General features: G+C 36.0%; 2 protein-coding genes across 5 annotated transcripts in view; one reads left to right on the forward strand and one right to left on the reverse strand.

The window, feature by feature from the left end:
- mmp15b (matrix metallopeptidase 15b) overlaps window positions 1-12,880 on the reverse strand; it is a 75,532-nt gene extending 62,652 nt beyond the window's left edge. The window contains exon 1 of the mRNA XM_087262224.1: window positions 12,121-12,880. Within this exon, the coding sequence (XP_087118350.1) occupies window positions 12,121-12,243 (123 nt within the window). The 5' untranslated portion in view covers window positions 12,244-12,880. The remainder of the gene's footprint in view (window positions 1-12,120) is intronic.
- The window catches only part of LOC101882566 (adhesion G protein-coupled receptor G2), a 41,841-nt gene continuing 25,075 nt past the window's right edge, over window positions 9,482-26,247 (forward strand). The window contains exons 1-2 of one of the 4 annotated variants that reach the window (XM_087262231.1): window positions 24,130-25,291; window positions 25,898-26,019. In XM_087262231.1, coding sequence (XP_087118357.1) covers window positions 25,917-26,019 — 103 coding nt within the window. In that variant the 5' untranslated portion in view covers window positions 24,130-25,291; window positions 25,898-25,916. Of the gene's footprint in view, window positions 9,566-20,275; window positions 20,388-24,129; window positions 25,292-25,897; window positions 26,020-26,247 lie in introns of those variants that run through there. The other 3 variants (XM_087262232.1, XM_087262234.1, XM_087262233.1) reach the window with 3 other exon arrangements.

Below are 26,247 nucleotides of genomic sequence, written 5' to 3' on the forward strand. Positions count from 1 at the left end.
ATAAATAAATAAAGCAGCAAGCTAATGTGCATAAACACTCGAATGGGAATGAAATAACCACACTAACCTCAGTTATGGCATTTTTCCTGAGGAAAAACATATTTTACCTCGGGGTGTCTGCAGGTTTCACCAAGTCAAATTTAACAATTTTTAAAACATTTTCAAGATCATTATAAATTAAATTTCAGACTTATACAGTTCCAAACATTAAGCATTTATACTAACGGACAGTGGAAAAGATTTTTAATTGTCCCCTCTAAAAAATAAACACAGCCTAAGTCAGAATTATTAGCCCACCTTTTATTTATTTTTTGGAATATTTTCCAAATGATGTTTAACAGAGCAAGAAAATTTTCACAGCATGTCTGATAATATTTTTTCTTCTGGAGAAAGTCTTATTTGTTTTATTTCGGCTAGAATAAAAGCAGTTTTTAATTTTTTTAAAGGTCAAAATTAATAGCCCCTTTAAGCTACATTTTTTTCGATAGTCTACAGAACAAACCATTGTTATACAATAACTTGTCTAATACCCTAACCTACCTAGTTAACCTGATTAACCTAGTGAAGCCTTTTAATGTCACTTTAAGCTGTGTAGAAGTGTCTTGAAAAATATCTAGTCAAATATTATGTGCTGTCATCATGACAAAGATAAATCAGTTATTAGAAATGAGTTATTAAAACTATCATGCTTAGAAATGGGTTGAAAAAATCTTCTCTCTGAATCCAATTAGACCTAAAGCATCTGACTTAATAAAGTTATGGATTGTTGGATAAGTGTTGGCCTGATTGGGTAAGTTTACATGGAGATAGGTAAATTAAGACCTGTTGTAAATGATTTGAGACCTACAAATAAGGGCGTACTCACACTATCCGAACTGTGCCCAGGCCTGGTTCCCGGATCGTTTGACAAGTGTAAGTGTGCTGAATCGGGTTAAGGCACGGTTCACTTGGCTGGCTCTGGCCCAGTTGGAAGAGGTGGGCCTGAACGCGGTTCACTGCGGTGAGCGAGAAATTTAAATTGTCATGCCCAACTGAGTCTGGTTCTCTCAAGGTTTTTTTTCTTCACTCTCCTATCAGATGAATTTTTTTCCCTCTCCGCTGTCGCCACTGGCTTGCATGGTTCAGGATTGGTAGAGCTATGCATCAATGAGTTTTTGAACTTAAACACTAAAAAACTGAACTACACTGTTCCAATTTACTATGACCTTTCATGTGAAGCTGCTTTGACACAATCTACATTGTAAAAGCGCTATACAAATAAAGCTGAATTGAATGCAATTGAACTTGGACTTTGGCACGGTACGCTTGTGTGTGAGTGCAAAACGCACCAAAGCCCGAAACTGTTACTTTTAAGGGACTGTTTCATATGGATTTATTAATCATTGATACTGTTTAATGAACGTAAACTGTCATAGATTATTAAAGACGCAAACCCCTCACTGCACCACAGCTGCGCACCTTCAGCAACCTCCTAATTCCTGCAGCACAAGGACTTTATGGTTGTTTATGAGTGCCAAAAGTGGCGGATCTCTTAGGGGAAATATTTGAGTGCTAGTCACCGCATCCCAAGCAATATAACTAGAGAAATCTCTACTGTGCTTAGCGAGAGTGCTGTTACTGAATAGCGCAGCTTCGATGATGTAAGCGTGCCCAAACCCGATTGTAATGTGAGTGCGAGCCATCGGGGGGAACGGGAGGGGGGACAAGGGTGCTTTGGCCCGGTTAGAGGCAACAGTACATAGTGTGAGTACAGCCTAAGGCTGCACAATTCTGGCTAAAATGAGAATCACATTTTTTTTAACACTACTGTTGTTAATGTTAATTTATTAAGTAATTTATTTCATAGTGATAACTTTTTTTTTACATCCAAAAAATCATGTAGTCATCTGTTTTTATATTTATCAAAAAACGTTTAATAAAAAAAATTTTCTGTATCATATCTCTCACTTAACTGTTACATTAAATCAGCTTTGGCCCAGTTAGAGGCAACTGTACATAGTGTGAGTACATTAAATCAATTATTGGCTCTCCTCTAGTGTTTTTGCCGACCCAGACTCATTCTAAATACGTACCCCTATATAAATTTCTGGAGAGCGCCAAATACATACGTTTTGTAGTTTTTTTTTTCACGAATACACCAGATCTCAAAATTCTCTTGCAAGTGCCATTCGTACTTGCTGTTCTCATGTAAATCCACCAGAGGCCGCTATCGACTGACTGACTGACTGACTGACTGACTGACTGACTGACTGACTGACTGACCGATCGACTGACGTACAATCATCTTTCCCTAAACCCAACTAATAGTGTTTTCAAAAACAATCCAAAAACATAAAAGCTCTTACAGCAGCCTGATTTTTACCACGTTTTCAAATTTTACCACATTCTCATCTTGTTATTTGCTTGTTTATTTTATTTTTTGACTTTTGTTTTTGTGTTACCTGCTTTCTGGAACCGTCCTTTGATGTACTCAAACCCCTTTCGTCATGGTCAACTTTGCTCAGCATCAAAAGTCCACCGACGTACACGGCTAGCCACTGGGCATACTGGTAACAATGGAAAAGCCGTCCACACGGAGGTGAGCGATCAGCTGTTAAGCGCGAAAAGAAACGTCAAAGCGCCCAGTAGCATTTATTTTAAAAACGAAATGCAGCCATACATACTCCTTGTCTACATAAGTCACGATCTCCAGAAACTTATATAAGAGTACATTTTCAGAATGAGCCTATGTTGGTTTTTGCACATTTCTGAGAGTCTCATTAACCAAACACCAATCTGAAATGACGGAATCCATTCTTGAATGCCGAGTTAAAGAGTAATCCAAACTTATTGCATATGATGGTTCATTTCTACTCAAATAAAGCCACACAGCAGACATCCTCAAGGCCTATCAAATCTATTGCACTGCCCTCATGATGACTTTGCGCTAACTGCACTGGTGGTCCTGGTTCCTAATAAGAGGAAATAGACCTACCCAGTCAAAAGCACAAGTACAATCCGCAAAGACACGGATACAATTAGCAGTTAATGCGGTTCCTCGGTCCAATCACATTCATTATCCCACACAAGCAGCTCGCCAGGAGATTTGTGGGAAAATTACAAGGATGCAACGTGCCAGATATTCCACGGATGAGGGGGGGGATGCAGGACTCCAGGGGTTAAATGCAGGATAGAGATAAGGTTGCAGGAAGTGATACAGTCGACTCCTATGAAGTACAGTCCTCATAAACCCCCGTCGGCTCCCAGTGCTCTTCCTGTCTCTCTATCTCCAGCACCTCTGAATACAGTCAGCTGAACACAAGAAGTCTCATTGTTGCGCCTCAGCTGCCTGAGAGCCCTGCAGTCCTAAATGTCCCTTAACTGTTTCTTTTTGCGGCCTATTTAGAAAACAGCTGTTGCATTCACTGATCACATGCAGCATGGAAGAGCAGGCCAACACCTCTAAACACCCCATCTATTTAAACATTCCTCTCAGCTTTTTTATAACACACAGGGCCTATCCTGAAAGGACTCCATTTGAACTGCCAAGCCAATAGAAAAGGTAGGCTATCAGTAAGGTAACTAATGACGAACCTTGTTGTCATGTTCATGCTGTTGACATGTTCATAAAACCCCACTTTGAAACCGTATCTTTGTTTGAGAAAGCAAATGATTTTCTATGAAGTATTGTGTTGTAAAGAAATGTACGACAAAAGGCTCTCTGAGCAACACCCACACAGATATTCACAACACTCCCTATCTTCAGTCCCGCGTCTACATGGTGAATTGACTCAAGCTTTGAGTTTGATTTCAGTCACTGTAAAAAGGATTCAGCTGAAATAAATGCGTTCAGACATCTCAACTGCTGTTTTAAATAATTACCCCAAATATGATCTGTTTGTCATAGAAACATAAAAAACACATCAGGGAAACTACAAAACTCACATCAGGGACACATTTAAGATTAAAAACAAAATTCAGCAAAAAATGCACAACACTTATTTTTTGGAAATGGTCTGAAGGGAGCACTTTTAGCTTAGCTTAGCATAAATCCTTTAATTGGATTAGACCGTTAGCATCTCACGACAAAAGGATTTTCATATTTTTTGTATTTATTACTTGACTCCTCTGTATTTATGTCATGCACCGTGCTAACCAACCCGGGCTCATTGTGGAGGTACGTATTCGAGCGTTTTTTTGTTTTCACGGATCCGGGAGCACGCCCGCGCCGTTCTCGCGTGAATAACCGCCGGATCGAAAAAAAAAAAAAAAAAAAGCAAAAGCCCCCGTCTTCGATTTCGACCGCGTTTTCGGATCCCGCCGCGTTCTCGCCCTTATTTTCCGGATTCCGTTTTTCGTCTTACCTGATTTCCGGAACCCGCCGTTCCCCGGACTCGATCCCGGTCGTCGTCCAACGCGGCTGGCTCCGGCTCGTCCTCCTCCTCCGGGGCCTCCGCTCCGCCGACGCAACGCTGTGAGCTAGGTGGACAAACTGATTGCGTCGGGAAAGCCCTCCACTCGGAGGCGAGCCGTCGGCCGGCGAGCGCGAAGAGGAGGGGTGGAGCGGCGCCACACCGCCCCGCGGCGTTCACTCGAAAAAAAAACAAACGCGGCCTTTACGTACCTCCGGCCACGTAAAACGTCGTCTCCAGAAACGTCCGCGGGGCTACGTTTCCAGAATGAGCTTGGGTTGGTGCTAATTTGATTTTTTCAAAGTCGATATGTCTAGGAAATATCCTCTCATTACTGCATAATAATCATGGAACTTTGCTGCAATACCATGGCTGCAAAAGGTGCAATAAAATAAGAATAAATAATATTTATTTGGGGCGACGCAGTGGCACAGTAGGTACTGCTGTCACCTCACAGCAAGAAAGTTGCTGGTTCGAGCCTCGGCTGGGTCAGTTGGTGTTTCTGTGTGGAGTTAACTTGTTCCCCCTGTATTCGTGTTGGTTTCCTCCAGATGCTCCGGTTTCCCCCACATTCCAAAGATATGCGGTAGAGGTGAATTGGGTAGGTTAAATTGTCCGTAGTGAATGTGTGTGAATGAGTGTGTGGATGTTTCCCAGAGATGGGTTGCAGCTGGAAGGGCATCCGTTGCGTAAAACATTTGCTGGATAAGTTGGCGGTTCATTCAGCTGTGGCGATCTCAGATTAATAAAGGGACTGAGCCGAAAAGAAAATGAATGAATTTAATTTGTTGGATAAAAATTGTCTAATAATCAAAACAAGATGCTATAGGTGTAATTCAGTGCTTTATGCTATGCTAAGCTAAGCTAAGCTAAAAGTGCTCCCGCCAGATCGTGAGATTGGTGGAATGGATTCAAAAATGCTATATGAAATATCCTCTCATTCCTGTATAATAATCAAGGAACTTTGCTGCCATATGCATATTGCCAAGGTGCAATTATATTACACATATATATTATGTGTGTGTGTGTGTGTATATATATATATATATATATATATATATATATATATATATATATATATATATATATATATATATATATATATATATATATAATGTTTTTAAGGGCAATATCATAACAATGATATTAATAACATAATAATAACATAAGTGTCAAGCTTTAAATAGTCTAATAATCAAAACGAGATGCTGAAGGTCTAATTAGATTCCATAGATATTTACATTAGATGTTACCTACGCTATTGTTGTCTATTGGAAGGAATGCCTTAATGGAGCCACAATTTTAGTATACATAGCTAAAGTCCAGCATTTTCACAGTGGCTTTGCTGTTGACTAGTGTCCTTGAATGACATTTGACCTGGGAGCACTGTACAAATGTCGCTGCACTATTGAACCATGCTCAGAGTCTGTATGCAATATCTAGTTTGTATATCTATGATTAGATTCAGTGCTTTATGCTAAGCTAAGTTAAGCTAAAAGTGCTCCCGGCAGACATTGAGATTGGCTGAATGGATTTAATAATGCAAAAACTCAACTGTTTAACTTAAAATAAGCCTATTTCCAAAAAAAGAGGAGCTTTCCTTTAGTGAAAAGTATTTGTTTACTTGTTTATTTACTGGTTATATAGTGAGTTATGCTTTCATATTTTCACATTATCTCCAGACCTGTAAGGACTTTGAAACAAAGTCCTTTTTGATTTATTATTATTCATAGTACTCAGGAGAACATTTAAATTCTTGAAAAATATCATCTTTTCACCTTTTAATTTCAGTCTGTTTGCACCCATGAGGAGCTGCATAATGGGCAATACATCGTGTAACAAAAAATGATTGAGGTCACATCCATATTTTCTGTCAATGTGGTAATTAGGGTGTAGATTTATACTGATCATTGCAGCATAAAAGAAAAGCATAACCTTAAATGGAAGATCAGCTTCAAAACCACAAATCTAATGTACTTCACAAGCTGTGTATAAGAGAATTCAAGCTCTATAATATACATTACTCTATTAGGTTAAGACTTTAGAAACCAAGCCTTTGTCCTCACAGTTATCCCACCATACTCAAAAATACATGCTTTAACACGCTTAATCCCCCAAAAATCCTTTTACCACTGTGGCATGTGCATGCCTGTCTGCTGTCACTCAACATTTGTGACTGCTAGAATTACTCAAGATTGAAATCAGTAGATGTTCAACCATATGACCAGCCGCTGAACAATGCCACAGAACAATGATGCAGACAATCAGATCATTTAAGAAATCCAGAGACATTCTCTGCAAAAATAAATGGAAATTGTGTAAAAGGTCTTAAACACAGATTTTTTTACCCATTGTGTTCATGTGCTCAACAGATATGACTGTGATTGGCCATGAAGGTCATCGGTTTACCACTCTTTACCAAGCAAAACAAGATTTGGCATTTTAAATCTACGTCCATCAGCAGATCTGTCAATAAACTGACATATGAGCAATCCGCTGATGGGTCGACTGATCGAAGTGGCTTTAAAAAACTAAAGTGCCCTTGTATCTGTGCATGTGACAACAATGGCCAATCAGTGGTGTTTAAGAATGCGCTCAACAACAACCAAATATTAGCGGGTTATTATATTTTCAGTAGCGATTGCTATTAAAGTCAATAGTTGTGCAACTTTAGTGTAGCAGAGGTCAGCTAGTGATGTGCTGTGCAGGTAATCCTCACTCTTCTGACCTCAAAAGGTGCTCTAGAGACGGACACTACACGCCATGGTATTTAGCCTCCTTGTTAGAGCAACCAACTCCCATGCAGAAAGTCGCCAGTTTGATTGTGATAATCAGTGATAATGTGGTCATTGTTACACATCTTCCACCAAGGTAGTTTGACTGCTGGTTTAAAGCCAGAGCCTAGTTACAAAATGGTAACATCTAAAAACCTAAAGCACCAGCTCTGAACCAAAAAAAAAAAAGTTCTCAAGTAGCACCAAAACCCTGCTGTTCTACAAGTAATGGTGCATTCCAGATAACTCAGAATTGGAAGTTTTCCTACTTCCTACTTGGAAATAATGTCTAGAATGCGAATAGAGATCTGACATCTGACCAGTGAGCTCAGGGCAGATCGGAGAATCCCGACTTCAACAAAATGCTTCATTCAATTCACAGATGACAGCTAGTTCTGCATAGTGAAACATAGAAAGGCTATTTCTGATATTATATTAGCTTTAAAGTGGATTAATAAATTATAGTTTTGTTTTTTCTCAGCTGTATTCAACGGGCAGCTAGCATTTTCTATTCATTTAGTTTTAGCCATAATTGGCACAATAAAATTAGCATAATAAAATTGGCATAATGAAATATTTACATCTCAAGTAGCAAAAATGCAACTGTGAGACACAATTGACTAGAATGCATTGGGGTCGGAAGTGGGACATTTCACCATTGAAATTTGCACGTCCGACTGTGTCTGGAATGCAGCATCAAGCCTGGTTTATACTTTTGCGTCAGGTGACCGGCGTCACCCACGGTGCATGCAACATGCATAACCGCGCATTTATACTTCTGCGTGCTGTCTCTGTTGGTCTACATTAACACTTCCGAAATGCTAGTTGACAGTGAGGTGTTTATGTTCCTCTATGTCGAGTTTCTTCACTGGTATTTTGTTTTTTCGCTTCTTAAATGTACAAGTGGCTCAAACTTGCTCATTTTGAGGCAGGAACCAGCGGACGTGCTACAACTTTAACTATGAGGTAAACACAAAACAAAACTTTCCATCCAGAGCTCTTTCACGGAACTCCACACTTGTAAACAATCGCTCCATCTGGCTCGTGCAGCTCTCTGTGCCGCCCAGACTCATCAGCGCTACCAAGCCGACCAATCACAGACCTTGCGCTACATGTCGGTGCGACATGCACGTCAGCGACTCCAACAGCCATGGCGTAGGGCTATGCGTCAATGCATATCCTGCGCCGTAGCATACACGTGGGCTTGACGCAGAAGTATAAATCAGCCTTAAGAACAGAACTGCTTGCGTCAGGGACTGGGGGCAGGGTTAAGGTTGATTTATACCTCTGCGTCAAACGCACACATATGGTGTAGCAGCCCTTGTCGTGGTTGACACCACCACTGATGCACACCTCTCAAAAATAATTTAACTACACTTCACAATGACGCGTATCACAAATGCTGTGATAGCGGTGACGAGTGTAGGTGGTGGTGAGAGCCACGAGAGGGCTGTGAGTCTGATGGAGGGAGTGTTTACAACTGTCGAGTCCCATGCAGGAGCTCCAGATGGAAACTGTTGTTTTGTGTTTACCTTATGATTAAAGTTGTTGCACATCTGCCAGTTTTCTCCTTTGAATAAATTTTAGCTACTTGTACATGAAGATAGCACTCAGAAAAGTCAAAACTCCCATGAAGAAACTCGACACAGAGGAAAATAAAAACCTTCCAGCTATTGTTTCAGAACCATTATTGCAGAGCAACACAAACAGCACGAAGAAGTATAAATGCACAACTACAAGCAAGGTAGATGCTGTGGGTCATGGCGATCACTCAATACAGAAGTATAAACCAGCCTTTACTGTAAACAACAAGACAAAATAAATGTTTTGAATGTTAACTTTGATATAGCAGTGAAACACAACGCTGAACACATTATTATCACTTGCAATTTCTGTCTATACAAAATACTTAGGCTGGGGAATTAATCATAGGCGACTTTCGTGCTAATTTTGTCAGTAAAGCCTATACTTGCACGTGTCCAGCACATGCTTTCAGATGGAGCAGCACTTACTACACATAGTTGTAGTTCACTGACAAGCTATAAAAAAAATCCCGTTCAAAATTGAAAACAGTTTAATCAGATAATAAAATTAAGATGATAGTTCCCTGACAGCTGATTTGCATAGCTTTTTAGCGAACTATGACTGTGGGTAGACAATGATACACAAAAATACCGCATTTAAAAACATTTGTTTTACTCCAAACTCACTTCATAACTTCAGTCGAGTGTTTGAAATAAGTGAGATAATTCAGTAGTCCTGTGATTATTAGTCATGTTGAATCAGTAATAATGCAATGCTATGGGCATTTCACACAGGAGCGCCTTCTGGCTTTCAGAGAAGATTTACTACTATACACACACCCGTGCTTTCCTGACCAGGTGTGAGTGACACTCACAGGTATGATCAATCGCGTTTGCAATTTCATTTCAATTAATCACCCAGCCCTACAAATTATGGCATGCTGCATGAACAAGTCATTCTCTGTTGTAATCCAAACTAGTTATAACACTAGCTCTGGTCTAGCACTAATGGGAAACGGGTATATGTGACAACCAAGTGTGTTGGAACAGCCCTAGCAATATCACTCTTAACAATGTCTGCACACATTCAGAAAGTCCCTTAGTCTCAACATTTATTTATTTCCACCATTGAGAACCCAATGACCCATTTCACAAAGCCAAATCATCTTCTAGACAAGGTTAAGCATCCCTCATCTTGAAGAAACTGCAGGTTAAAGCAGCTCAATTAAGATCAATTTATTTCAACACAGAGGAAGACGTTCAGTTTTATTTGGTGATTCCAGATGAATCATGACAGAATGACCACTGGAAATTGTGTCAAATGAGCTTCACAAAAGAAGCACAATATTGTATTACAAACAAATTCTGAAAAGGTTATAACCCTAACTTTATTAGTTGATAATAACTTTACCTAATTAGCTAGTAACTAATAGCTTTTGACAGTTAAAGTTATTAAACAAACTTATAACCTGCAGTAATATAGTGTATAGGTGATGTCTATTTGTACATGTCTGTGTATTTAAGTCAATGTGTTGTCCTTGAAGTCTTCAATTGTGACAGATAGCTGAATTATCTGCTCTGCCAGATTGGTGAATAAGTATGAATGAGAAGAACAATTAATCCAGAGAGGTTCAGTACTTTTGCTTCTGCCAGTCTCTGCACAGTGCCAGACCACCAAAGACAGGGTTTAGACCACGGCAGCACACACATACATGGGGTGGCACACCACTAGCTAACCTCAAACCACACAGACTACAAGCTGTAGAACCTCCTACCACTTCAAAATAAAGTCAGCCCAATGTTTGTCTGCAGGATCTTCAGAGGCAAGAATGCTGGTGTGCTAAGATAGAAGCTCAACGTCAGCTTTCTAATCTGCTCTCTGAAATCCATACAGTGGGTAACAAGCATCCAGATTAAATCAGCTGTTCCATTAAAACCAGACCCAAGACTGCTCTTCAGAAGAAATGCACAAGCAAACATCAGTGCATGTTTACATAGTAACAATGTACTAAAAACAGAAAGGTTTTTCCCTTGCCATTTTTTTAAAACATTTTGTGTACAGACATCAGTAAACCATTTCACAGGGGTTAGAGAAAACAACTGAAAATGCTGCAATATTCAAGCCAGGACAGCAGTTGGTGATCTCTCTTTGTGAAGAAACACTACAAACTCAAACATGAAATTAAAGCTGCAAGCAGCGATGAAAGGGACCTCGCACCCGGGCTCACCGCCGCCCGGTGGCCTTAGGATGACAGACAGCAGTGAACAATAATCATTTAAGCTGATATATATTGTGCCCATATGTCCCTCAAAATCAGTGCTGTTTAATGAGTAATCATGACTAATCTCTTACAAAAGAAAAGTTTGTTTACATAATACATGTGTGTAGTGTATATTTAGTATGTATATTTAAATGCACACACATACTTGAACTGTAAAACCAAACAGTCAACATTTTCTCCCAACACAAAAAGAACAAAGCACATGTTTCAAGTGGACGCAAAAAGGTGACAGATGCTGCTGTGCCATGACTATTGCTCAGTGAAGTTGTAGGTGATCTTTAAAAGGTGAGATTTGTTTGTTTACTTTAATATCCCAATTCCTGTGTCTTTAGCATTTATTAGCCTAAATAACCATAACCTAAATAGCCAGGTCGTTACATTTTAGGGTCCTCTTGAAACATGTCCATTGTGTTGAGAGAAAATGCAGGCATTTTCGTAAAATATTTGCGTTGTGAGAAAATGCAGCTTGTTTTAATTGTTTGTTCGCTTTGTATAAAAATGCAGAGCGTTTTTTTCAAAAATGTGTTTGCGTTGTGAGGATTTGGAGCACGTGTGCTGTCAAACGGATTTGCTGGCATTTTTTTTTGTAATTGCATCACGTTAAGCTCTCTCGGCCACCGTATAATAAAGCCATTGAAGCAGACAGATATGAATGAAAATGACTAAACATGCAGTCTCCTCTTGTAAATTTCAGAGAGCATCAACTGATTGGCATAATCAGGACACCCTGCACATACAATGTCACCAATTTCCCTATTAGTTTTTATAGACAAAGACAATAATGGTATTGTTTTAAGCATTTTTCAGAAGTTTGTTTTCAAAATGTAAACAAAAAGTTGTTTGTTTTTAGTTGAAAATTATGTTGTCAACATACATAAATAAGAAACACACACCAAATATTATACCTGTATACAACTCATGTCAAATGTCCATCACTTGTTGTAGTCCTAATTAAAAATATAACATTTCTGTGTTTATGTGTATATTTGACTTTATATGTATAATGTTATTATTTCTAAATAAACTTGTTTGTTTAAAAGTCATAAAAAATGAAACCAAACACATTCACCAAACCAAAAAGCAATATTAAACATTAAAACCAGTTTGGTCTCCTAAAAGTGTGCAGTAATTGATAGCTGGAAATAATCACCTCTCCACTAAAGGTTTCGTCCCCAAAGGTGCGTGGTACACCCATCAAGAGCAGCAGAAGAGAAAACACAAGAGTCCGTCTCCACAGCAACGTGAACGGGTCATCCCACAACACAGCCATCATTCCCACCGGGATCAGTGATGCTGGAGTCTCTTCAAAGTCCAACCACGGAGAGTTCAATCAAACTATAACCAAAAGCACCAACAAGTCCAATGCGCTCAGTTTAAAACCAATGGCATGGCGTGTCCTTTCTGCAGACGCGCGCACGGCTCTTCTGTGCAACAGTCATTCGGTGAGATTTGACTCGTACCACAGAGGTCGTCAAAGAGGTCCGGCGCTCTGGCTGAAGTTTGAGAGTGTGTCCGGTATCATATCCCGCGGGTGCGCCCACTTAATGCCCGTTTCATCCCACTCACGTGGTTCCTATAAAACGAATTACAACTACAACCTACTTCAAAGCAGACGCTGTGCAAACTTACGGCGCAATTTCCTCTTGTAGTTTGAGTCTGTAAACGAAGCATGAATACAGCGCTGTTGCAGCAGTTACTCAAGAGAGATTTGGGTTCTTCGGGCTCGTACAAGAGCGCCCAAATTGTTAGCAGATGACGGAGACACCTGCCTTGGATCACCGCCCTGCTTGTAAAGATTTAATATGATAGTTTCTTCTCGATAAACTCCGCGTTTCTCTCAGTTTTCTTGGACGGTTTCCAGGTGGTGTCCGCCGCGCGCGCGCTGGTGGCTCGTGACGCCGCTCATGTGTGCAGTGACTCGGACTTTGTGCCGGATCCTGCGCGCGTCCCGCTGGAGGAGGAGCACAGCGACACGGACATCAGTACAGTGTCCAGTGCCACCTCCAGTCTGGACAGTTACCAGGACACAAACACATAAATCCATGCATTGCACTAGAGCGCTATAATAAAAAGGTAGTCAGTATCTTGTCACTTCATTAATATTTTTGCTGCCTGTTCAAACTACTTATTTAAAATAAGCCGAGACAACACAGTTCCTGAGATTGTTTTGGGGACAACTTAATTCTTTTAATCCACTTAAATTTGTTAAGTTAACTTATTCAATTTGTGTGAGAACAACATGAATAAATTGTGTTGGGGTAGATTGGGGCTTATAGGGTGGATCGATACTGTTTCTATAAAACAGAATAAAGAATAAATGCTGGATAAACAGTATCACTTTTTTCTAATTACAAAATTAGGCAAAACGCTTTTAAAAATGTTCTAAGATCTATTCTTTGAAAGTGCTAGTATTTAATGGTGTTTATAAATAAGTTTAGAATAGTAGTTTTTTTTTCACTCATGTTAATTTTTTATATAATTTTTGTAGTATTGATAATTTTATCACAAACCTATCATATTTTGTAGCTTCTAAATCACATGAATAACATCAAAACAAGTTGTCAATTAATTTAGTAGGCTACTATGTTTTACTGACGTGAAATTTTTATTTTTCTAAAGCAAAAATTAAGTTTAACAATAGATACTATACAACAGATACATAAACGTATGAAGATTATTAAATACAGGTAAACAAGTCAAACACAAAATAGATAAAAGAAAAATGAATCACATTTTCATTAAAAAAAGGTCTATTACGTTTAAAGAAGACAATTAGACTGCAACCAGACATTCAGACTAAAATCTAAAACTTAGACAGACAAACTCTTTTTATTATATCTCGACTTTTGTAATACATTTAACAAGATTGTATGAAATGAATTAGCCCAATAATGTGACTGAGAAAACCGCTCTATTTCTTGAATGACACTCAGAACTAGATGTTGTAAACTGGTCAATTATCCTTCTAATGTCAAAGATCGCCTCCTGCCGGACTACTGTTTTTTTGCCAGGCAGAAACACGCTTGTGTAGATATATTACCCAGCCGGCACACGACCGACCTTCAACGTTGAAATATGGTTGAAATAAGGTCAGATGTGTTTTGAACGTTGAAATAATGTTGATAGAACGTTTAATGTTGAACGGTTGAAAAACAGCCTGCATATGACAAGGCTTCAACGTTGAAATGTGGTTGAAAATACGTCAGTTGTTGCTTTAATGTTGAAACAATGTTGAATGATAAATGGTTGAAAAAAGTTACAGAAATCCTTGTACAAATCAACGTTGACATTTTTTTTATCATGGTCTGTATGTTGAATTAACGTCATGGCTTCACCCAATATTCAACATGTTTGGTTACCATGGTATCGGAGGACTCGGCGCACGCGGCCACGCGCAGCGCTTCACTTCACTTAATTACGAACACCTGACCTGCAGTGCAGCAGAATTCAGAGGTAAGCGTGTTTTAGATGCTTTAAAGTTTTATTTACCCCCCGATTTTGTTTTACACACATCTTAAATGTGACTTGGTGTAGTGTTTCGAATTTTGAAGCATTTAAAACTTTCCAGTTTGTTTTTAGTCTTGTTTGCGCTCCGGTGACGCAGCTAACCTCGAGGTAATGTCACATGTTTAACGTTAGTCTAAATGAGCGTTTTTATGGCAAATTCAAAGCGATAAACTCCAAACGCAGTTTAAAGTTACTGAGCAACGTTATAAAACAATATCCATTTTATACGCTGTATTATTAGTGTTATTATTACAAAGTGAACTTGTTGTTGTTTTTGCTTTTAGAGATGTAACTTGCACAGCATTGAATGGAAAAGGCTTTGTCCATGTAAGTTTACTTTACCTTTAACTAAGCTATCTGTTAAATCTTCTTAGTGCTTTGGTTAACCAAAAGCATGGTGATATTCTCTTTCTAATATGTTTGTTTATTGATTGTTAGGCTATGTTGTGATATTATATTGTTATATTGATATTATTATTGTGAAATCATGTTGTGATGTTATACTATGTGACAGTATTGGGGAACAAATATGTATTTAGTGAGAAATTAATGCTTAAATTACACTTTGTATAGTAGCAGATAAAAGGTGTAATGGGTTTTAACTTTCTGAGTTTTCTGGAAGGTCCAGTTGAGGGGCATCAAGAACACGCAGATAGCCTACCTGGACAGACTGCAGTTCTGCTACTCCATGCCAAGGCTTTTGTATGGATGTCTTGACTACTACTGTGTTCTCTAAAGGTATTACTGGAGCAAAACAACAACACCTGTTACAGTGAAATTTGTATTAAAAAAAATAGTGATACATGTGTAGCAGGTCCAGTACATGTGATGTCATTGAGAAGTTGTTTTTATTAAATGTCATTAAAACAAATAAATAAACATGCTATTTAAATAAATCTAAATATTAAAAACTTGAGGATTAAGATGACAAATGAAATGCATCATCTGTCTTGCGAAAAGGGTCTACTTAAGAATTCTGGTGTTTTCCAACTGAAAGGGATAGTTCACCCAAGAATGAAAATTTACTCACATTTTACTCCCCAAATGGTTTAAAACCATTATGAGTTTATTTTGTTGAACACAAAAGAGGCTATTCTGAAAAAAAAAAAACTAAAAACCTGTAAACATTGACCTCCATAGTAGAAAAAAATACTATAGAAGTCAATGGTTAAATAGATTTGCAGCTTTCTTCAAAATATCTTCTTTTGTGTTCAACGTGGTCAGTAAATGACGACAGAATACAAATTTTGAACTATCCCTTTAATTCTCTGTCCTACATGCAGACTTTTGCAAAAGTGCTACTCCTTCTAGAGTTTTTCTCAACCATGTCTAAAAAGCTTTAAACAGCTTTTACAGTACATGTAATGGTTTACAACAACTTGTAATTATTAGATGTGTTGAATGTTTCATGATTTTTCACTGCAGCCTTTGTTAAAAAAAAAAAAGCTATTTTTCGAGAATCTGAAATTTGAATTCTGGAAATGCTGGCACCAGTAGTGGCGAAGGGCTTCCTGACGACATCACACCTAATTCTTCACTTCTCTTAGTTAGGAATATTCAGATGGATGAGTCAAAATTATTGAGTGTGGCGATATTATAGGACAAATTTGGATGCAATAAAAAATAAATATTTGAATTTCACTTTGTATAATAGCTGATACCAACTTAGTTGTAACCTCATATTTCATTTATTGCAGGTTTTCTGGAAGCTCCATTTGAGGGCATCAAGGACATACTGATGGCCTAAACCAGTGTCAGCCTAGACAGACAGACATCTATTGCAGTTCTGCTACACAAGACCAAACTCTCTGCTTTTGTATGGATGTCTGACTAGTAAGGTGTTCTCTAAAGGTATAACTGGAGCAAAACAATAGCATCCGTTACAGTGAAATTTGTGTTCATAAAAGATAGTGATATGTGTAACAGGTCCAGTACATTTGTCATAAAGGTTAAATCACAGTAAGTACTGTAAAAATAACTTGTTTGCCTTTGCCACAACAGGTCATGGTGTGTGCATACTGCTCGTAGTAAACACACACGCTGATCTGATGCGGGAGAGATATACGCAAACACATTTGTATTTACTGTTTTGATTTGCCTCACTAAAGTGTTGTTGGAGCTTGGTATGTTCACAGTGGAAATCACTGAAGTCACATGGAACGTTTTGACAATGTGTTTTGTGCCTTATCTTGACAATGACCATCTTGGGACCATTGCTGTCTGTAGAGGATGAGAAGCATTTAATCAAAAATATTTTAGTTTGTGTTCTGAAGATTAACAGGTCTCTGGGATGACACAAGTAATTAATAACAGAACCTATATGAACACTTAATGTGACATGTAATAGTGAAATAGTGGTCCTACATTCACAAATGTGAGCCATTATTATAAGACCCATGTGAACATGCAATTTTTATGATACTAATAATAATAATGGAATAACAAATTGCTTTTACTGTTGTGTTTGTGAGAGAGAATCAAACCATATATTCTACACATTTTCTTGATGATTTACTGAAATATTTGTCTACATGTTCCACTGTCACAGGTGCTCAGTTTTGCTGCAGTAATGCTAAACACAATAGATGTACTTTATACAAAAAAAAAAAAACTACTAAATATTTAGCATGCAGACCTGCAAAGTGAAGGAGTAATGTCAGGATTAGATTATAGCATGAGTTTTCACTATTGTGAAAGTAAAGCCATTCATTCACAATGAATTGGAATAGCAAACCTCATTATTGATTTTGTAGGAAACTCACCTGGTGTTTGAGAAATAAATATGTATTTAAGTGCTAGACTGATATAGATGTTTTAGTGTTTTACACTTGATTCTTTGTCCTCAGTGCCATCTTTTACCTCAAGTGTTTCTCTCAACCTATAAAACCTCAAACAGATGTAATGTATTTCACTTGTGATTCTTAGTTGTGAGTGATGTTTTTTATTTTATTTTTTTACTGCAGCCACTTTAAAAATGGGTATTTTGTAAACTTTGTAAACAGAATTGAAGCGTAGTTTAGGTACTTAGTTTAATTTAGTTAGTATCTGTCTTTCTGAAGACAGTAACACTTTACAATAAGTTTGTATTAGTAAGTGTTAATGTATTTACTAACATGAACAAAGAGCAATGAAGCATCTTTCATATAAAGAAAGTACAGTTCATGTCAGCTCAGTGCATTATGTTAACAAGCACACATTTTGATTTTAATAGCATCGGGACATATTTCAATTAATTAAATGATTAATAAATGCTGTACAAGTATTTGTTCTTTGTTCATGTTAGTAAACATTAACTTTAATTCATGAAACCTAATTAAAAAGTGACTATTTAATTGTATGCCTTTTTTCTGTATTTGAGTGTACAGCATGTATAGTAACCTGCATGGTTTTAATGAACTATGTATGCTGTAAATGTTGCTGTATATTTAGAATAATTGAAATAATGAGGTGTGTATTAAATAAATTGATACACAGACTAAGTTGTGTATTTGTGTCGTGTATTTTTTATTAGTAAAAATTTGTTTGCTATATTTATGGACTTTGCGTTGTATGTAGTTTCTATTTAACCTACGTTGAAATGTATGACGGTGAAACAACGTCACGGTATCAACGTTGATCCAATTTGCAAAATCGAAAGGTAATTCAACCTTCATTCAACGTCTACAAAACGACCACAATTCACCCATGAAGAAGGTAAGAGTGAAACAACGTTGTGATTTCAACGGTGAATCACCGGTGGTGGTCCGACGGTGAAACAACGTCACTATATAAACGTTGATCCAATTTGCAAAATCGAAAGGTAATTCAACGTTGATCCAACCATAGACCTGACGTTGATTCAACGTTGAATCACCGTTGAAATGCCGGCTGGGTAACCACAAAACCGCTATGGAAAACTCATTACATTACAGCTTAAAATTGAAAGTAATATATATATTTATATATATATGTTTATTTTTCCCCCAATTTATGTTTAACGGAGAGGAGGTTTTTTTCAACACATTTCTAAACATAATTGTTTTTATAACTCATTTCTAATTACTGAACTAATTTATCTTTGCCATGATGACAGTAAATAATATTTACTAAATATTTTTCAAGATACTAATATTCAGGCAATTAGGCAAGTTATTGCATAATGATGATTTGTTCTGTAAACAACAGAAAAAAAAATTAAATGTAAAAAATTAGCTTAAGGGGGCTAATAAATTTGACCTGTTTTTAAAAAAATTAAAACTGCTTTTATTCTAGTTAAATTTCTAGAAAATTTCCTTACTCAGTTAAACATCAGTTGGGAAATATTTAAAAGAGAGAAAAAAAATCATATTAATAATAATTAATAATAATAATATTAGTCTGATTATTAATTAATAATTGATTTTAACTATATATTATACATATTATATATATTATATATAAACCCCGCAATAAACCTGTAACAACATTTTCCATTTTAGAGCTGGCGTGACTGATTTCTTGTGAAACATCATACAGAAGTGATTTGCATATGTACCTATGAGATATACAAACATAGATATGTTCACTTGGAAAGGAAGCACAATAAAAAACAAACCTATTTGCAAGATCTTTCAAAGGAAAAATTCCTGGTAAAAAATTCTGTTTAGGTTCTTGATTAAACTTCATACCTGATTTTTCTAAGAGGTGTTCATCTCTGTAAAGCTGGTTTGACATCATCTGAAATGCATAAAGCATTATAAAAATGCAGGGTATTTCTATACATTTAAGAAAGCCTCCTTAAAAAGTCTTTATTAATGACATGTTTACTCCATTTTTAAATATAAGACTGTTGTAAGACATTATGTTTCTAGAAACAGCTGCCAACTGATTGATTGAATGATTGATTGACTGATTGATTGATTGATTAATCGATCGATTGATTTTAACAGAAGCAAAAAAAATTTATGATTTAGATGCATTTTAAGTAAAAAACCCAGATCATTCATGTTTGGAATATGTTGCCAGTTATATTGTGTGTTAAATGCTTTATTCATTTTTTGTAAAAAAAGCAAATTGACATTTAAAAAAAATGAGTAAACCCATTGCTTTTAAAGCGATTCATTGGCAATAATTAAAATTAGTAAATGGACTATCCTTACTAAAAGTGAAGTCAACAGTGGAAGCTATAACGAATAACTCACTTTTTTTTTAAAAGAGTCAACTTGTTGCTTTTAGCCCTAAAATACATTTCTGGAAATCGCAAATTATTTAGCCAGAAGCACATATGGCTGCATTTTATCTTTAAAACAAAGACTACGGGGTGGTATAATGCCGTTCCTTTTGACACTTATCAGCTGACCGTTTACCTTCATATGGACAGCTTTTCTGTTGTTTAGGGCAGTTGACCACGACAACGGGGTTCAAGTCAAGTGAAGAACTGTTCTAGAAAGCAGGTGGGACAAAAGCCAAAAACAGCAAATAAACAAGTAAATAACAGGGTGAGAATCAGGGCGAGGTAAAATCTGAAAAAAATAGTAAAAAAAAAAAAAACAGCTTTTTTTAAGGGCATTTTTTCTGCATTGCTTTTCAAAACTGTCGGCTGGGTTCAGCTAAGTGAGTGAGCAGGTCAATCTGTGCTTTTTAAAACACTATTGGTTGAGTTTAAGGAGACGGGTGAGTCAGTCACACAGTCAGTCAAACAGTCAGTTAACAGCGGCCTCTGGTGGATTTACGTGAGAACAGCTGGTGTGAATGGCACTCACAAGAGAAATTTGAGATCTACAATCAATTTTTTTGGATTCTGTTTTTGTCTTACCTGCTTTCTACAAACCATTCTTCAGTGGACTCGAACCCGTCACCGTTGTCAACTCCTCTCTGCGTCTTAAGTCCACCAGCGTACATGATGAGCTAACTGGACAAACTGGTTGCAGTGGGAAAGTCGTCCTCACGGAGGTAAGCAGTCATTCCAAAAAGGAATGGCATCATACCACCCCGTATCGTTCATTTAAAACATGAAATGCAGCATGAAATACGTACTTAATTTGCGATCTCCAGAAACGTACATAGGACTACGTTTTCAGAATGAGCCTGTGTTAAATCCCCACTCATTTCCTCTTTGCGGCTTTAACAGAAAAGATTCATAGCTATTTATTCACTTGTTTTTTTAACAATAATGGTTTTTACTATAAAACAACTAACATTTTGGACCAGGGGTCTGTTCTTTGTACCTCGCTTAAATGATCTAAAAAGATTTGGCAGATCCTGGATTTTTTAATCTCGATTACTGATCTCTGGCTAATTTGGTTCTTCTGTTGTGAAGGACTGATCTATCGATCCTTGACATCATGATCAGCAATGCAACAATTGGCTGACGGCAAAGCAGCATAATGACATCATCTGATTAATATTCAATTATCCATGTGGGCAAAATTACATAAAAATCACAGTAAATGGTTTGTTAAATATGACATGCAATTCATATAATTATTTTATATTGTAGCTTAATAACTTTCCATCTTTGTTGTTGGCTGCAGGCTTTACACTTTCATGTATCAAGAGTATTTAACAATTTATTTCGTTTTACTTTAGAGCGAATATTCTTTATTATACTCGCCTATTTAAGTTTCTTAATTGGCCTAAGGAATAACTGGCTGTTTAAATTAATTTAGCATCACAAAAAGCAATTTGATATCAGTTAAAATGTCTGCAACTTTAGCGAAGCATCAAACCATCAACATATCAGCTGTCAAAACATGCACAATGTCTAATATTGTGCAAGTCTAATATTATACACAAATTAAAGCTGGTACCTTAAAATAGTATGCATTTGTGTCTAAAAGTCTATATTAATAAATGTTCTCTTTGATACCCTTGGTGAGAATCACTGTTTTTGTACTTTCATTTCAGAGTGCAGATTGCATAAGCTTTATTTATATATATATATATTTTAAGCTTAAACTGAAACTATATATTTTTTTAAAAACTATTTTACAAATTTTCCAAGAGTATATAATTACTACTATAAGAAAATGTCAGAATTCAGTACATACTTTCAGTATTACCTTTGCTTCAAAAGACCCGATCTAATCCTGTTTATATTAAATAAACCTGCTACCTAGCAGGTTTGAGGTACCAGACCTGTTGTTTTGACAACAACACTTGCATAAGTTTTGACGAACGAAACGATACTGGATCATGTCAAATCGTCAAATCAGGCTAACTGAGTAATCCACATACGAAGAACAGACCCCAGATAAATAGTCAGTCCTAATTAATTTATGTAGCCATACAGAAGCAAAAACAAAAATATCCCCATTCTATAATATTAAAAAAAAGGACTTATCTTAAAGGGATAGTTCATATTGAGTCAATATGAAAATTGACTCAGTTTTTACTAACTAGCGGTTTCTATTATGAGAACGCAAAAGAAGATATTATGATGATGGAAATTGAAAACCAGTAACCACAGACTTCCTTAGTAGCATAAACAAATGCTCTGGAGGTGAACCGGTTTGAAACATTTTACTAAATACTTTTGTGTGTGTGTGTGTGTGTGTGTGTGTGTGTGTGTGTTCAAGAGAAAAAGTTAAGCTCAAACAAGTTTTTGATGAGTAAAGAGTGAGTAAATGATGACAGAATATTCAGTTCTGTCTCAACTATCCCTTTAACTGAAACCATGTAGTTTGCTTTTAACAGCTGAACTGTTGAAAATCAGCAAACGTCAATCTGTCTTTGCATTCTTGAGGTTCTTCCACTTGTCATTACCGAGGCGTCTGTCTTGTGCTTGTTTCTACTTCTAAAAAGCTTTAGTCTATTTGAACAGTCTTGTGTATTAAAGGTTTCGGGTGAGCGTCAGAGATAAGAGCAGAACTGAGAGTGTGCTGAGAGCTGCAGATTGTATACAGCTGTCAATTTAGAGTGCTTTCTGACATCTGTCAACACAAACAAATTAAAGCCCCTTTCCATTCCCTTTATTCAAACACACACTGAAATGAGTAAGAAAAGCAGTTGAGACGATCTAGAGCTGATCAGTACACGTTCTAGACACACAAACAGGACATAAGACCAAGCCAGTGTCATTGGAAATGCATGTGTCAGCCTACATTTTTGAGAAACAGTGTTGCTTACTGATATAATGTGTCAAAAACAGTCAAAACAGAAGAAGATGCACATTTTCAAATACCACCTTTATATTTTATGTACTAAAAACCATACACTCTCAGAAAATAAAGATATGAAAGGTGTCACTGGGAATGTACCTTTCCAAAAGGTGCACCTTTGTACCTAAAAGGCACACTTTTGTACTTAAAAAGTCCACACCTTAAAAAGGTACTTTATAAGTACTAATATGCAGGGATGGGCAGTATTTATGATACGTGTATTTTTAAGTACTGATTTTAAATAAAAAATAGTATTTTATCATTTGTATTTAATAGGGTTCATGAAAATGGGTTAATATTTTGTATTAAAATACTTTAGTTCATACAAGTCTACATTATATGATGACATCATAGAAATGTGGCCTCTGATTGGTGCTGTCTCTGTTATTTTCCTAAGCTTGAGATAAGAACAGAAATCTGATTTATTTCTAAGAAGGTGATCAATGATTGGAGTAAGGATGGAAATTATGTTTAAAGAAAGTAACAGAGAATGCAGAGGAACTTTAAAAATATAAAACACCTAAATATGGTGTACTGGTGTTTACACTGATGATACCCACAATACTTTATTGGCTGTTTCAAATGTCAATATTCTGTAGGTGCACTCTATAGTTAACGAAGATGAAAAATGTCTGCCAAAGTGTCATAATATATGAAACACAAACACTTAATAATCTTCCAGTCTATACAGACAGGTCAACAACTCCAGACACCCTTTACATGGCAGCAGCAGCACTTGATGGCAATTTTACTGGCCACACATTAGGTGGAAACATAATCAGCATATATAGTTCTATGTTCACGTTATCTGCATTAAATAGTTTAAATGATTTAAACCGTAGGACATCAACTTCAAGACAGCACTTTTTATAGAAAAATAAAAAGACAAAATGTATTCTACATATAAAGAGTGCCATGTGAAATTTTGATCTTAAATTAGCATTTTTCTCAAGTTGTGTGTAGTTTCTGTAATTTTACTCTTAGTGCGAAGAATAAGCTATTTTCAATGCATTTAAAGTGTAATAACTGAACATAAACATAGGATTCTGAGAAATATGCACATTTTAGAGGAAAATGGAAAATTCCAGATGGCACTAGAGGTTTTTTGCTATATATATATATATATATATATATATATATATATATATATATATATATATATATATATATATATATATATATATATATATATATATATATATATATATACATACAGTTGAAGTCAGAATTATTAGCCCCCCTTTGAATTTTGTTTTCTTTTTTAAATATTTCACAAATGATATTTAACAGAGCAAGGAAATTGTCACAGTATGTCTGATAATATTTTTAATATTAAAATTATATATAATTATTATATATAATATTAATTGAAAAAAAATATTTATTGAGATAATATTTGTTAAAAAAAATCTTCTCTCAATTAAACAGAAATTAGGGTAAAAAATAAACAGGGGGATACACAGAACTTTCAAAACTTCCTCCTATATTAAATGAAGTGGCAGAGAATTGTTGTTGCTATCAAACATTGTTTACTTCACTAAGTCAATTAAATGGTGAAGGGAATGATCCAATAGGCCTATTAATGGAAGGTTAGACTGTTTGAAAAGATAGCACCTCACCTTTATTTCTGAGAGAGTACACTCAAAAAATAATTTTGTCTGCTTGGACTTCAAACTATTTCTTGAAAATTAGCTGAATAAACCAACTCGTCAGGGTTTTTCGGACAACTCAAGTTTTTATATTTAATTCACTTACATTTGTAAAAACAATTAAGTCAACTTAATCGATTTGTGTTGGGAAAACATTTATTCATTTATTTATTTTTGAAATTGTGTGGAACCCAGCATTTTCTTACAGCGTAGGCTACTATATTATTATCTGAATGTAGTTAATTATACAAGCTGCTGTATTATAGCTGGAAATCAGATTGCTACATTTTCTAAATGCATTCGAAACATTTTGTTAAATGTTTTCTTGTCTTTGTTTTGATGTTCATTGCTGTACCAAAGTTTTCAAACTAAGTTAAATGACAGTCTGTCATTTCCTTCAATGATCTCATTTATTCAAATCAAGGCTTTCAGCATTTCAAGAAATGCAATTCAATTCACCATGGCAGGATATTGCATGGCACCTTTTTGTGAGCGTGATATTTCATTTCAAACATTTCATTTACGATGGTATAGTAATAAACTGTTCATTTTTATAAGCATATTATTTAATTTCATAACATTTACTTTTAAAATACTTAGGTTAATTCCAATGTAACTAATTTATTTAAATTCCTAAAATTAAACCGTGGACATTTGTAATCAAGTAAAATAACCCAAGCTAAAATGAGCACAGTATGATCAGGAAGTGGCAGTGAGCTGAAGTAAATCAAGAAGAAATAACATTGAATTGTAGAAAATCGTGGTCATATCACATACACTGTAAAATGTATGAATTACATGTAGTTCCAGTACAGCAACCCTTTTAGTGTTGTCTATTTTCCTCCTTTATTTTACATATGTACTGTATATATGTTAATCATATGCGAGTGATGACAAGGCTCGTCTTTGTGACCTGTCATTTAAGAGCTCCGATCGCATGACAGAAGCCACAAAATTTGAGTCCGGCTGTTCTTTTCTCACTCTGTGAATTGCAAAGTTTCCACAGAGCTCTCACTACATCAGCATACATAACTAGACAATCATTAAGGTAAGAAAAGACATTATAAATGCATTTAAACAGAAATACAGAGAAATAAGCATAAATATTAGTCCTATTTTTATGGATGAGAAGATCTGACTAACTTTGCACTTAATAAATCATGATTTAGTATTTATTAATAGTAAGGTTGTTGCTGTAGTGGTTAAATGCACTGAGAAAAAAAATTATTAATTGTATTTGCTAAGTCGGATTATTCCGCTGTGGTGAGCCCTGATGAATAAAGGGACTAAGCCGAAGAAAAATTAATGTATTTACTAAATTATTTTAAGGTAAGTGGTTGCGAACAATTTGCATGGGCTGAATTTAAGCTAAAAAATTAATGTTGCAATGTTTAACTTAATTTGTTTCTTTAAATTCAGACCATACAAATTGTTTTCAACCATTTACCTAAAGTGTAGGCATGGGACAGAATTAAGTGATGTCGAAAAAAATATTAATATGTGCATTTTAATATCCTAATTCACCATCAAATATGTAAATAAATAAGCTACTAGTCAAAAGTGAGATCCGCTGTAAATGTTTAGCAGCTTTTGTATTATGTAGATCACTATATGTTTTACTTCAACATCAGTCTTTTCATTTCATTTACTTCAGAAGTATCATTGCAAAAGTTATGAAAAATATGAAAATTCTTCTTCTTCTGATCATGATATATGAAGTGGATGGACAAACCCTCCCAACAAGCCAATACCAAAACCCCAAGACAAAAACAGAAAGTAAGTTCCAGAAATCACACTTGTACTTTAGTTCTCAATACTGCTTTTTTGTATAATCATAAGGAAATGTATTTACACTAAGTCAGCATGATCATGGTTCATGTAAAACAAACCATAATAAGAAATGTAAATGTATTTGGTCTTTTATTCTTATCAAGGCTGTGTTTATTTGATTTGAAATACAATACAACAGTAAAGCAATCTTTTATTAGAATTTAAAATAAATGT

The sequence above is a fragment of the Danio rerio genome, chromosome 7 (assembly GCF_052040795.2).
Source record: "Danio rerio strain M-AB ecotype USA chromosome 7, GRCz13ab, whole genome shotgun sequence".
Taxonomy (NCBI): domain Eukaryota; kingdom Metazoa; phylum Chordata; class Actinopteri; order Cypriniformes; family Danionidae; genus Danio; species Danio rerio.